The sequence below is a fragment of the Mus musculus genome, chromosome 5 (genome assembly GCF_000001635.26).
Source record: "Mus musculus strain C57BL/6J chromosome 5, GRCm38.p6 C57BL/6J".
In the NCBI taxonomy this organism is placed as follows: Eukaryota; Metazoa; Chordata; class Mammalia; order Rodentia; family Muridae; genus Mus; species Mus musculus.
In genome coordinates, this window is record NC_000071.6 from 110,768,068 (window position 1) to 110,781,870 (window position 13,803).

Here is a 13,803-nt window from a genome sequence, read left to right on the forward strand (position 1 = left end):
CAGAGGCAAGAGGATCACAGGTTCAAGTTGAGGATAGGTCTACATAGTTCAAGGCCACCTATGGCTCACCAACCAAAAAAATAAATAAATACAAATAAAAAAGATAATGCTTCTACTTGTTTGCTAACAGCCTCAAGAAACTCATGGACAGGGGCTAATAAAAAGATGGCTCAGCAGTTAAGAGCACTGCCTGCTCGTCTAGAAGGCATGGGTTTAATTCCCACCACCAACATGGTGACTTACAATCCTCTGTAACTCCAGTTCCAGGGTATCTGATTCCCTCTTCTGGCCTCTGTGGGCATCAGGCACCCAAGTGGCACAGAGATATACATGTAGGCAAAACACCTATACACACAAAATAAAAAAAAAAAACAGGGTTGAAGAAACAGCCCAGGAGTCAAGAGCATATGTGCTCTTCAAGAGGATCTGAGTTTGAATCCCAACACCCATGCTGGGTAGCTCATAACCACCAGAAGATCAGACACCCTCCTGTCTCGTCAGGCACACAAGGCAGACAGAGACATACACACACAGAATATAAACATATACAAACACATCACACACACACATACACATACACACACACACACACACACATTTTTTTTTTTAATTTTATGGACAGCCAGAACAAAGCCTTCAGAAACAGGGGCGCCTAATCACTGGAGAGGCGATGACCAAAAGGCTAAGTAAAGATGCTACAGAAAATGGAGGAAATGGTGACTGAGAGCACACAAAAAATTCCCTCCCACCCAGGAATACAAGGCAGCTGAGAGCTGAAAGAGTTAACTGGAGGGGAAGATTAACCCAAGGAAAGGTTACTATGTAGTTGTAAATAAGGTGGCCAGAAAACAACAGACAGCCATTCTGAGGAATGCTATGTTATGACCTTGAGTGGGCCACAAAGAGCAACCCAACACAGAAGCCAAAACACCAGTAAATGCCTCACAGGGACAACAGTATCAACAACATTATGAGGCAGTTATTGTACTGTTGGATGATCATGGTACCTACACAACTTAAAACAGTTTCATTAGATAATGCCAAACGTTTTTTTAAAGTTAGAAGAATACAATAAAAGGAAATAATGACACTTTCGATATTAGGCTATCTTGAGATTTTAAACATTTGGTGGGGAGGAAGATGTGGAGTAGACCTTCAATCCTTTAGTACTCAGGTGGCAGAGGCAGGTAGATCTCTTTTGAGTTCGAGGTCAGCCTGTTTCAGGACAGCCAGAACTACTCAGTGAGACCATGTGTTTTTTGTTTTTTTGGGTTTTTTAAAATATATAAATAAATTAAGGGGGTTAGAGGGGGCTGGGCACTGCAGCAGGAACCAGCACTCCCAGATACGCAAGAGACTGAGGTAGGAAGATAACCTGAGGCCAGGATCTGAGGCCAGCCTGGGACACAAAGATTCCTCTCAATGGCAAGTAAATAAAAACAGCCAGGCATGATGTCTCACACCTGCAAACCCAGTATCAAGGTGGAGGCATCTGGATTGCTAAGAATTACAGACCAGCTTGGACTACTTAATGAGTCTAGTCCAGGCTGATTCGGACTTCCATGAGACTTTTTGTCTCAGAAAACCTAAATACGTAAAAAGAAGATTTAAAGTTAACATGTGGTTTGCCTTGTGGCCATCCAAATTGTATAATTCATATTCATTCATTCATTTTCTCTCTCTCTCTCTCTCACACACACACACACACACACACACACACACACACACCCAGGTACAAGAATCGCGGATCTTCGTGAGCTCAAGGCCAGCCTGGTCTAAATGGCGAGTTAAAAGGCCAGCCAAGGCTCCAGGGTAAGACCCTGACTTAAAATGGAAAAGCGAAACAAAACCAAAACCGAAACAAAACAAGGACCGTTTTTGCCACACGTATAATCGAGAGCACAAGTGACAAGTGCCAGGGATGAGCGCAACCCCCAATTCCAAGTCGCGGTGCTCCAGGATACTGGACCTAGGGACAGACCTGCGGAGACAGCGGCTCGGCGGCTGATGGTACACCTCCGAGCCCCGGCCCGGGGAGCTCTGCCAGATCCCCGGCGTCCTTCCCGCTCTGTCTCCGCTCAAGGCTCTACGTCGCGAAAGGAAGCCCCGCGCGCCGCGGACCAACGGTGCCGCGGGCGTTAAGAGCCCCGCCTTCCCGAGCGCTCGGAAACGGCCGCGCGCCTGCCCAGAAAGAACGGCGCACTCGAGAGCGCTGACCAGAGAAGGGCCTTGCTGAGGCCGGACCACGCGCCGAGCCACCGACCGGTCCCCTCTCAGCGCCGCCCGGCCCCTCGGCCCCGCCCGCCCACGACAAAGCGCCGCCGCGGCCTGGGCCCGCCGCGACGCCAGCAGCAGCAGCACCGCTAAACACAACCGCTCGGCACGCCGCCGTTGCCGCCTACCACCCACCGTCCCGCCTCTCACCCGCTGACGCTATCCCGTTCGCTTGCACCGCGAGCAAAAGCCGCGCTCCGCCGCGTCAGGACAGCCGGGAGGCTCGAGCGCGCCGCAGCCGCTCGGCACATCCGGGTCCACGGGCACAGGAAGTAGCAGCGCCGGTGCTACGGCGCGCGGCGAGGGACTAACGGTACCTATCCTGTAGGGCCGCTCGCAGCCGCGCGGGGTCGCCTGAAGCTGAGGCGCTGCTGACGGCGGAGGCAGGACCGAAGCGGCTTCTTAAGCAGGCGGTTAGGGGCGGAGCTGTATGCAGGAGGTGCGTTGGGCGGAGTTTGGAGAGCGGAGAGCCACCTCAGGGCCGCCTCCGAAAGGCCTCATCCGTACGAGGCGGGACCGCTTCGGACAGGACGAGGGGAGTCGGCGCACGCGCAGGGAAGGGCTGGGGGGGCTGAGGCGGTGCACGCGGGCTGGGGCGTGGCCTCATGGGTACAAGGCGGAGCCTCAGGCCTCGGGGAAGTTCCGGTAGACTCGGGAAGGGGCGTGGCCTCGTCAGTTGGGGGCGGACCCCGAGTTTCACTCAGTTACGCCACCTGGCGACTCGCTCCAGCGGGGGAGGCTGTTTAGGAAAGCTCGAGCGGACCTGATCGCATCCTCTGGGTGTGCTCCGCCTCCGTGGGAAATAGGGGACTAGCCCTATGAACAAAAAGGCGCCTGAGGCGCAGTGAGCAGAAGTCTGAAAATACATCCAGCATCATTAGACATCACAGAAATGCAAAAGAAACCACGACCCAAGAGGAGGTAAGATTGTAGTACGAGTTTGAAAAAGATTTTATATATATATTTTTTGTTGTTGTTGTTTTGTTTTGTTGTTTTGTTTTGTTTTGAGACAGGGTTTCTCGGTGCAGCCCTAGCTGTCCTGGAACTCACTCTGCAGACCAGGCTGGCCTCAAACTCAGAAATCCACCTGCCTCTGCCTCCCAAATGCTGGGATTAAATAAAGGCATGCACCACCACTGCCCAACAAAAGATTATAATTTTAAAAACACTATAAAAAAAAGGAAGAAATTAACTGAGCTTCGTGGCACAAGCTTGTAATTCAGTGGATCTCAGCCTATGGGTCACATATAAGATATCCGGCATGTCAGATATTTATTTCCATTACAACTTATAGCAGTAGCAAAATTACAGTTATGAAGTACCAATGAAATATGGTTGGGGGTCACCACAACATAAGGAGCTGTATTAAAGAGTCACAGCATCAGAATGTTTGAGAACCACTGCTATAATCCCAGAACTTGAGGCTGAAGCAGCAAGATCTGGGGTTCATGCTGGCTTCATCCATTCATCATGTTTGAGGCTGTCCTGGAATACATGAGACCCCATCTCAAAATAAAAAACAGGAGGGAAATGTGTTAGGAAGGAGCCAGTGGAAGTTGTAGGGAATAAGGGGAAATGAAGAGAAGGTGGATATGACCAAAACATACATGCATGAAACTCTAAAATAAAGGATCTTTTTAAAAGCTCAAGATAGGGGTTGGTGAAATGGATCAGCAGTTAAGAGCACGGACTGCTCCTCCAGAGGTCCTGAGTTTAATTCCCAGCAACCACAGGGTGGCTCACAACCATCTGTAATGTGACCCAATGCTCTTCTGGTGTGTCTGAAGATAGCTACAGTGTACTCATATACATGAAATAAACAAATCTTTAAAAAAAAAAAAAAAAGTCCAGGATAACTGGAAAGTTGGCTTAGCCATGAGAGGACCTGAATTCAGTTCTCGGAACCCACATCAGGTGGTTCACAACCATTTGTAATTAGCTCCAGATCTGACAACCTCTTCTGGCTTCCACAGGCATTCACATATACACATGACACACACACATACACATGACATACACACAAACACACACACACATTATAATTTTTAGAAACTTACAAGGGTTTCTGAGCACTGCTGCTTTTGCAAAAAAAAAAAATGAGGTTCCTAGCACCCACATTAGGGAGCTTACATGTACACACACTCACACACATACTTTTTTAAAAAAGATTTTATTTGTTTAATTAGGAGTGTGCACGTGTGTCTAAGTGTGGGATATGCATACATGAACGAGTGTCCTCAGAGGCCAGAAAAGAGGGCTGAGTCCTCTAGAGCTAGAATTATAGGTGGGTATAACCTGCACAGCACGGGTGTTGAGAACTGAACTTGGGCCCTCTGTAAGACCAGCAGGCACTTGTAACTGCTAAGCCATCCCACTAACCGCCAAAATAAATTGTCTATAAGTGTTTTGCCTGCCTGAATGCAGCCTGTTGGATCATCTGGAACTGGAGTTACAGATTGTATGGAGCCACTATATTGCTGCTGGAAAGCAAACCCAACTTCTCTGCAAAAAAAAAAAAAAAAAAGGAATACCCATTTTGAGGACATGACCCCTCCCTGCCTCACGGAGCTGTTACTCCTCTAAAACTGCTTGCTCGCCATTCCGAACAAACCAAAAATGCAGGTCATGGGATGAAGCCATCTGTGTAGGTCTAAGGGCCCCATAACACTGACTATGCTAGAGATCTGAGAATGCCTTCACCCATAAAAGGCGAGAGAGGTCTGGGAGGAGTACACTGTGGACTGAAAGGGCATTCCAAACCTAGTGCTGAGTAAGTGGCCGTGGCTGTCCAGGGATGAGGGATACATGGTTAGCACATAAGAAAGGAGACCCAGTGCCGGGCGTGGTGGCGCACGCCTTTAATCCCAGCACTCGGGAGGCAGAGGCAGGCGGATTTCTAAGTTCGAGGCCAGCCTGGCCTACAAAGTAAGTTCCAGGACAGCCAGGGCCATACAGAGAAACCCTGTCTCGAAAAACCAAAAAAAAAAAAAAAAAAAAAAAAGGAGACCCAGAAGGAGGTGAAGAATACTAGGGCATAAAGGTGGGGGCTGCTGACGCACGGTCCCCCTTGAGGTCTCCCAAGAATAGGCAGCATGAAATCACCAGTGTAGCCACTTCAGAGAAAACCGGGATGGTCTCAAAGGACAGGTCCGGATGGAAGGAAGAGAGTATCAGCAGCAGCCGGGAGCAGACTGCTAGTGGCTACATCTACTGCCTGCCCAGCCAACCACACCCCGTGCTGACCTTCTGTGCCTACCCCTCAGCTATCCCGAACACAGCAGTGTTGCACTCATCTCACAGCCAGAAAAGGAAAATAGGCAAAGAATAATTCACTAAGCAAAACATATTTAATAGGAAAAAAAAAATCACTTTTTTTAAAAAGTGCCCTTTCATGCTAAGGTGTATACACACGATGCATGGGCTAAAGTCGGCAGCTGATTCCTGGGATGAGAATTTAATATCCTGAGGTTATGAAGCCAGGCTACATCCACAAGCCAGCCCCCGAATTCTTGGCTCCCCCCCGTCCTGAGTGACAGGCAGGTGCAGAGATTCCAGCCTCAGCACACACAGCAGTGGCAGGATCTACAGTTTCAGTCAGTGTCTCCATCCCCTTCACTGCCCTCCAGGGAACTGGGGACCTGTAGGAAAGGGCAAACAGGAAAAGGACCATGAGACCTAACCTGGAAGCACTCCCATGTGTGGGCCTTGGGAAAAATGAAGGAATCCTGGGTACAGTGCCAAGTGCTTGTTGCTGAGCAAAAGCACTGGTGGGGCACACTCCTTTAATCCCAGCACTTGGGAGGCAGGGGCAGGAGGATTTCTGAGTTCGAGGCCAGCCTGGTCTACAAAGTGAGTTCCAGGACAGCCAGGGCTACACAGAGAAAACCTATCTTGGGAAAAAAAAAAAAAGTACTCTACTAGAGGAATAGGAACAGACTGAAGCTGACCAAGCAGGCCCAAGCAGCCTATGCCTTTAGAGGTAACCAGATACACTGCTCAGCAGCTGGAAGCCCCATGCCAGCCCATGAGTAAACCTTGCCTAGGGGTGGGGTAGGAGCAGGAGGTAGCCCACCCCTCCAGGGACTGTATGGCTTTGGGGATTCTCTGCGACTCAGCTCCTACCCAGCTAATATGTGCGCATATGCACACCGTGAACACTCGAGACCAAAGTCCTTCCTACCTTGGCACCTGTGTCAGCCGCTCCAAGTGCAGTGCCACTGAAGTTGTGGATCGGCAAAGTATTGAGCCACTGGGCCATGGACCGCTCATCCCGCTCAGTGCTGACAATGGTAGGGTAAATGTACTGCTCCTTGAAAGCAGTCACCTTCCCTTCCTCCTGCGTCCAGTCCAGGGGCTCATGCAGCCCGTCACCGCCAAAGCGTTGATTGTACTTTTCAAAGTGAACCCTCTCCAGGACTAAGCCAAGCCCGGGTGCCTTGGGCACATCCACCTTCTCCTCTCCCCAGCTGCGCTCCAGGACACTCTCAGGGGCATAACCCTTCACAATGGCTACCACCAGGCCAACCATCTTCCGGATCTGGTGCATCATGAAGCTCTGGCCCTTCACCTTGATCACAGCAAACTCCAGGCCCTCACGTACGAAGGGCTCTTCGCAGTACATCTCCAGAATGTAGCGGCGCGCACTGGGCTCTCTTGGGCCCTTCTGCGAGGTGAAGTTATGGAAGTTATGGGTGCCTTTGTAGCAGGCCAGAAGGCGGTTGACCTGCTGCAGGGTCTCTGCACTCAGGCGATAGCTCTCGTCCTGTACATCCCGGTCCTTGTGAGCAAAGGCAAAGGTGGGCAGCATGTAGCAGTAGGTCCTGGCGTCACACTTGTTCTTGGAGTTGAACCCGCCTGTGACCCTCTTCAATCCTGGGGGACAGGATGTAGGAAACCCAGGTGAGCAGAAACACCTCGAAGGTGGGACATCCTGACACTGTGGTTCTGGTGCCACCTGCCCCAACAGGCACCCAGCCCGATTCCAAACGCATGCTCATAACCACTGCTGATGAGAAAAGTACCCACATACTATTAGAACAGTACAGCCAAAGGCCATGGAAGTTCTCTCTCAGCTAGCCAGTCCTGAGGAGCAACACTGAACCTTCACAGCACCCCGCTGAGAACCTGCTTGGCCAGAGCAAGCACAGCCTCTGTCCATATGAGAGCACTCAGGTGGTCACACAGGGAAGCTTACCCAGAATCCGAATGTGGGATGGAAGGTGGCTGTTGATCTTGTCCAGAATGTCATCAATCAGCCACACCTTTAGGGATACCACCTGCCCTGCTGCAGACACACCCTGCAAAGAAAACAGAGCAGAGAGGACGGGTAAGTTAGGGGCCTCATCCTCCAACACAACCCTCACACCCTGGTCCTAAAGTGGAAGAGGGGGGTGCTTTTGGGAATGGGTCTCCATATGTGACCCTAGCTGGCCTGGAACGAACTCATGTACACCAAAGTAACCTCCAACTTGCAACCGTCTTGCCACAATCCCTCCTTCCCTGCTGGGATGACAAGTGTTATTAAGGCCCAGTGTTCCACTTCTTGTTGTAAGATGGAGTCCAGCTATATATTGAAGGTTAGCCTTGAACTCTGTAGCCCCAGGCTATCTTCAAACTTGGAGTTCTCCCAAGTTCTGTGACACTTGCCCCACCATGCCTAGCTGTGCTATGGAATATCTGTTATCACCCTGATAACAGGAGGCTCCTTCAGAGGTGAATCCAATCATAAAGACCTACCAATGAGGGCCCAGCCATATGGTTCTATATGTCCCAGGCCTGGGAATGTAATGTATCTGCTCAAGATGTAACCCCCAAGATGTAGCCACCATCAACTAGAAATTGAGTCCAGGATGAATACCCATGTAAATCAGAGACAGTGGGACTTGTTCGTATGATCTGAAGTACAAAAGCTAGGCCATCAGTCACAAGCCATGTGGCAATATGCCTATCATGTAAGTATACAACACTGTCAAAGACTTCAGACCTGGGCAGGAGAGATGGCCGAGTATGTGTTAACACTGCCCCACAAGCCTGTGGATCCTTGAAACCCATGGAGGACTGACAGCCTCTCAGACACACTCATACTCTCACACAATAAGGATGATGGAAGAGTGAAGACAGTTCCCACTGGTAGGTGCTCATACTGACTGAGTGTTGCAGTGAACACACCTTGGTTGTGTAGATAAATGATAGACTGTTAGGATTAGCCTTACCCAGTGGAAGAGGAAGCCAGTGTACAGGCAAAAGCAGGCAGAGGTCCTCAAAGGCTACGGGGACAGACAGAAGAAATGCCAGAGGCTGGGGACACCAGTACAAACCGCTGCACTGTAGGCTACTGTTCATTGTGTTCTTTTTCTTTTCTTTTTTTTTTAAAAGCTTTATTTATTATGTATACAGCAGGCCAGAAGAGGACACCAGATCTAATTATAGGTGGTTGTGAGCCACACCATGTGGTTACTGAGAATTGAACTCAGGACCTCTGAAAGAGCAGTCAGTGCTCTTAACCTCTGAACCATCTCTCCAGCCCTTAGGCTGTTTCTCTGGGACCTAGAACTTCCATCACTATGAGACCTGCCTTGTTTAGAACCAAAACAGCCCTCCGTGGTCTCTGCCCAGAACCTGTGGCATTCCAGACGAGCATGTAGCCCTGGCTGTCCTCGAACTCAGAAATCCGCCTGCCTCTGCCTCCCCAGTGCTGGGATTAAAGGCTTGCGCCACCACCACCACCACCACCACCACCCAGCAAGTCATCTCTCTCTCTCTCTCTCCCTCTCTCTCTCTCTACCTCTATCTCTCTCTCTCTTGGATCTCATGGAGATGGAGTTATGGGAGGTGTAAGCCGCAGGATGTGGGTGTTCATAACTGAACTCTAATCCTCCGAAGAGTAGTAATTGTTCTTAACTGCCGAATCCTCTCTCCAACCCAATAAGTCATCTCTCTCTCTCTCTCTCTCTCTCTTTCTCTCTCTTTTCAGAACTATCCAAGGAAAGCAAAGGCCAGTGAAGACAGGGTCCTGTGCGGCCCACTCCTGGCCCTCCGTACAACAAAACAATACGTCCCTTCCCTCGAATACTGGCATGACAGACAAGTGCCACCAACTCAGCCAACCTAAGCTCTTTTTTTTTTCTAAGTAAAACAGAATACACACCATGCCACTACTATCAAAATTGCTATCATGACTCAACAGTCATGACCACCTGGCTAGGATCCCTTCTGACAGGTGGACCCTGAGACCATGGGACAGTAGAAGCCGCAGGCAAGTAGGACACATACCTTGTCTGTTCGAGCACACCGCTGGAAGGACATCTTCCTCATATCTGTGCCATGGTTTTCAGGGATACAACCTGCCTGGACTAAGGCCGATACCAAGTCATCTTCGATGGTCCTGAACTGGGAGGACCCCAGATTCCTCTAAAGAAAAAAGGGGATAACCTGTTTTCATGAGCTCTCAGGACAGATGCACTCCAGAAAGCTGACCATCACTTCTGCAACCAGCTCCAGCGTTGTGCCTCTCAGCCTTCCCTAACCCTATGTTTATGGTGTCCTTGACCCCGTGAGGTCAGACACCACGTCAGCATCCCACCAATCCTCACAATAGAGACTAGGTCCAAGACTCTCAGGGAAAAACCTTCCCACGTGGATAGCAGGGCATGTGAACACTTCAACCACGCTCCCTGGCTGAGACAGTCTTTTCATAGCCTGCTCTACCCATTGTGTCCCGTTGCCACAGACGAAGTCAGGAACACTTCCCAAGCGACATAAAAAGACCAGAACAAAAAGTGAACACAAGCCTCACTTAGCAACGTGAGACGGGCATCTCTGTCATACCTCAAGTGGGTAAAGAGAGATAAACAGGATATTTACTGAGAAAAGAGAGCCTTTAAAAAAAACAAAAAACTCGCACTGTCAGAACCACTCCCCAAAAGCAGACCAGTCGCCCCAGAAGCAGTGCAGTCTGCGCTTCCTCAGGAATGCCACAGCCTAGGCCACGTGAAAGCCCTGTCCAGCCCGAAGGCACGCTGAGTTTCACTGCTGAAGCCTATGTGTTTCTCACTGGAGAGGGACAAAGCCTGACTGTAGCCCAGACTATCCTTGAACTTGGCAATCCTCCTGCAGCAACTTCCCGGATGCCAGGAAGACCGGCTATGCAGCACCATCCCAGTCGGGCTACATGACACCGCTGTCATTCATTCTCAAAGTCACCATAATGTCTGGTCAGACTCCGTTCCGGAGCCACTGTTCTGGTTGGACACCTCACAGCAACGAACTCCACCCTGTGGCTCAAGATCAAGGTTTTAAAAAGTGGGGAAAGTGACCAGAGAGACGGCTCAGCAGTTAAGAGCACTGGCAGCTCTTCTAGAGGACTGGACTTGATTCTCAGCACCCAGATGGCAGCTCACAAATGCCTGTCACTCCAGCCCCAGGGGATGGTACACCCTCTCCTGGCCTGTGAGCAGAACGTGCACACAGCACACAGACAAGCAGGCAGGCAAACCACCCATATACACCGAAGAAATTAAAAGGTTCAAATTTGTCTTAGAGAAAATTACAAATTCAAACAATGGAGTTGAAGGGGTTTGCAACCCCATAGGAAGAACAATATTAGCCAACCAGACCTCCTGGAGCTCCCAGGGACTAAGCCATCAACCAAGGAGTACACATGTCTCCAGCTGCATATGTAGCAGAGGGTGGCCTTGTCAGACATTAATGAGAAGAAAGGTCCTCGGTCCTATGAAGGCTAGATAGATGCTCCAGTCCAGTGTAGGGGAATCGAGGGCAGGGAGGTGGGAGTGGGATGGGTGGAGGAACACCCTCATAGAAGCAGGGGGGATGGGATAGGGGTTTCCGGGAGTGGGGAAAACAGGGAAAGGGGATAACATTTGAAATGTAAATAAAATATCCAATTTTTTTTTTAAAAGGAAATGTCAACAGCAGAGGTGACAAGAATGAACAAGATTCTACCCACACTGGGGGTGGGAAGGATGCTTTCATAAGAGAGAGAACCTAGCTTGCCCCTGGCCCCTCAGGATGCTGAACAGGTAGCACCTGGCAGCAATCTGGTCCCCACATTCAGTAAATCTGCCCATGTCACACAGTTCCCCAGGTACTGTGCAGGCAGCACCCTAACAATGAAGACTCACTGCTCCCAAGGTCACATGTGAATCAGCTCCCATAGTGGAAGAAAACCACCCAAACCTCTTACGGAGGATTCTGTGGATTTTTGGTTTTTGTTTTGCTTGTTTTTGTTTTTTTTTTTACTGTTTCCTGGGATGGGCCTGGCTCTGAGTAGCATCAGGGAACCAAGGGCTGCCTCAGGTAGGGGCTTCTAGCCGCAGCCCTCCTCACCTGCATGCCGTGGTAGCCCTTGCCCGAGTAGGCCATGAGCAGCACAATTTTTCGCTTTGGCAGCTTGCGTGGGGGCTCTTCATCCTCGCCGCCCTTGACCCTCTTTGCAGGATGCTCCGTCTCCTCCCAGACCCAGCCACCTCGGCCCTTCCTGTCCGGTTGGTGTGAGGCCAGCGCTGGTGGCACCTTGTTTCCAGCCATAGGCGGCAGGCTGAGAAAAACAGGCATGAGTGACCAAGGTGGTAAAAGCGGTTTAAAAAAAAAAAAAAAAAAAACAGAACCCTGCTCTGCCTGCCTCAGCGGTCTCTGAAAGACCTTGCCCAAAGACAAACCAACCAGCCTGGTTCATCAATGACAAGAGTGACTGAGGTTGGACAACAGCGGCAACTCGGGCGGAGTTTGAACTGGACACACAGGGAGGCAGTGCTCTGGCGGGGCAGTACAAGGCAGCGATGGAAACAAGACACAGGTAAGCAAGGAGAGGCAGACAGCTCAGGACAGTCTTGGGTTCTCAGTACAGAGGTCTCAGTACAGAGGTCGCGGAAGTCTTTACCCGGGCACGCGCGGGCCTGGGCGCGCCGTCCACCGTCCCCAGTTTCTCAGCAGTGCGGCCCACAGGCGGGGGAAGCCCATGCGCTGCGGGGTGGCGGGCACCGACCCCGGACCTCAGCGATCCCCTCCGAACTCTGCAGCCCCGAAATCCCTGCCCTGTCTTCCAGATGTCTTGGCTCTGACCCTGCGGCGCCCCAGATCCTAGGCTGACCTGTGACCCCCGCAGCCCCTGCCCACCCCCATCCAACACCACCACCCCGTCCTTAGAGATCGCGCAGCCGGCGCGCTCGAGGAGGGAGGAAAGTCCCGCCGGACCCACTCACGGCGCCGCGGAACCCCCGAAGCTGACCACGTGCACGAAGGCGGAAGCGGGCAACGTTGGAAGGCGGCCGAAGGCGGACAAAAGTCTTTCTGGGACGCGCCTAGCGGGGTGGACCCAGTGGGTGGGGCTTCCCACCAGGATCCAAGCCAGTCTAGATGCCGTTTTCCAGAGAGGGGAAAGGCTCTACGTCGGCGTGGCTTGAAAAGTGAAACAACCTCATTAAAATGTGCAGGTTAGGAATGCACCAGGGAGCCACTCAGCAGGTAATAACTGCAGATGCATAGATAGTCCCAGCACCGACTCAGTGCTACTGAGCAGGCCCTTGCCTGGCCCATGGCACCAACCCTGGCATTGGGAGGTCACAGATGCTCTCGCAGTTACACCACTGGCTTTGTGGTGTGTGGACCATCAAGTTTCCCAGCATTTGTTATTTCCAGAAGCTGCTCCAATTTCCGGACGCTGTTGTGTTTAATGACATAAAACCTTCTCATTATGTAGCCCTGACCCGCCTGGAAATCTCTCTCGTATATATCCTCCCAGATGCTGGGATTAAAGGTGTGTACCACCATACACAGCTCCTGTCCTCCAACTTTTGGCAACCCTCCAGCCTCAGCCTCCCAAGAGCTGGGATTACAAATGTGAGTCACCACATCTGACTTCACACGTTACTCTTATTTTTCTAATTTTGCCAAAGAGTGATGCACAAACAACATGAAACCTGGACATGCAGCCATGGGCACCTAAGCCCCAGTTCCTTCTCTGTGACTTCATTCCCCCCATTTTCAGGCTGTCTGATTCACCCTGAGCATTCTCACCTTTGAGAATGTATGTACCTTTGTCACTCTTCCAGAGATGAGGAGTTTTGCCAATCCCTGCTTCCATCCTTGCAGCCGCTCGTCCTTCCTACACCCATCTGGCTGACCCGGGATACTCCCCTGCTCAGACTCTTGGCTTCATTAGGTTTAAAGCCACACACGGAGACTTGGGGAACTGGGCTGGACACTTCTGAGGACCATGACTTGAGGTGACCACAGCTTGAAATGGGATAGGGAGCCTCATGTGTATGCAGGGGGAAAAACATAATCCAAGGGGACTAGGGACCAGTGCAAAGGCCCAGGGGCAGCAGTGTGCCACAGTGTGGCCAACCTAGCTCAGAACCTGCTCCTTCCTATAGGTAGAGTAATAGGGGCCAGCATTGACACTTCTGGAGTCTACAGTTAGGGAAACCACAGGGATGTCTGGTAACAGAAAGTAGTAGAAACAAAACCAGGAATCAGTAGCCTTATGGGTCTTGGCTGTGATCCCTATTC

General features: G+C 51.0%; 2 protein-coding genes and 2 long non-coding RNA genes across 30 annotated transcripts in view; 2 read left to right on the top strand and 2 right to left on the bottom strand.

The window, feature by feature from the left end:
* Ep400 (E1A binding protein p400) overlaps positions 1–2,860 on the bottom strand; it is a 106,555-nt gene extending 103,695 nt beyond the window's left edge. For 8 of the 19 annotated variants that reach the window (XM_030254872.1, XM_017321135.2, XM_017321131.2 and 5 more), the window contains exon 1: positions 2,425–2,665. The gene's annotated coding sequence lies outside the window, so the exon portion shown is untranslated. Of the gene's footprint in view, positions 1–1,981 lie in introns of all 19 variants that reach the window. The other 11 variants (NM_173066.1, NM_029337.2, XM_006535277.4 and 8 more) reach the window with 10 other exon arrangements.
* Positions 2,861–2,881: 21 nt separating this feature from the next.
* Gm15559 (predicted gene 15559) lies at positions 2,882–11,193 on the top strand. Its single transcript, NR_152254.1, has 2 exons — positions 2,882–3,195; positions 9,248–11,193. It is a non-coding gene; the product is annotated as a predicted gene 15559 (long non-coding RNA).
* Pus1 (pseudouridine synthase 1) lies at positions 5,600–12,582 on the bottom strand. 9 transcript variants are annotated; one of them, NM_001359218.1, is made up of 7 exons: positions 12,495–12,548; positions 11,620–11,830; positions 9,547–9,684; positions 8,487–8,540; positions 7,469–7,571; positions 6,455–7,146; positions 5,600–5,912 (listed from the first exon to the last, which is right to left on the bottom strand). In NM_001359218.1, the coding sequence occupies exons 2-7, from the start codon at positions 11,818–11,820 to the stop codon at positions 5,865–5,867; spliced, it is 1,236 nt and encodes a 411-aa protein (NP_001346147.1). In that variant the 5' UTR covers positions 11,821–11,830; positions 12,495–12,548; the 3' UTR covers positions 5,600–5,864. The 9 variants fall into 9 exon arrangements, with proteins under 9 accessions (NP_001346147.1, NP_001020732.1, XP_017176504.1 ...); NM_001025561.3 differs by having other exon boundaries at positions 12,173–12,529; XM_017321015.2 differs by lacking the exon at positions 8,487–8,540 and having other exon boundaries at positions 12,521–12,582.
* Positions 11,826–12,997, top strand: Gm26515. Its single transcript, XR_389515.4, has 2 exons — positions 11,826–12,088; positions 12,439–12,997. It is a non-coding gene; the product is annotated as a predicted gene, 26515 (long non-coding RNA).
* The last annotated feature ends 806 nt before the right edge of the window (positions 12,998–13,803 follow it).

What these genes read in the sequence shown, in the direction of transcription:
- Pus1 (NM_001025561.3), bottom strand. Translation starts at nt 12,252, where the DNA reads ATGGGCTTCCCCCGCCTGTGGGCCGCACTGCTGAGAAACTGGGGACGG. An exon ending in CCAGGCCCGCGCGTGCCCGG is followed by an intron (nt 11,831 to 12,172) that starts GTAAAGACTTCC and finishes TGTTTTTCTCAG; the next exon opens with CCTGCCGCCTATGGCTGGAA. An exon ending in CTGGCTTCCTCTTCCACTGG is followed by an intron (nt 7,572 to 8,486) that starts GTAAGGCTAATC and finishes TTTTCTTTGCAG; the next exon opens with GGTGTGTCTGCAGCAGGGCA.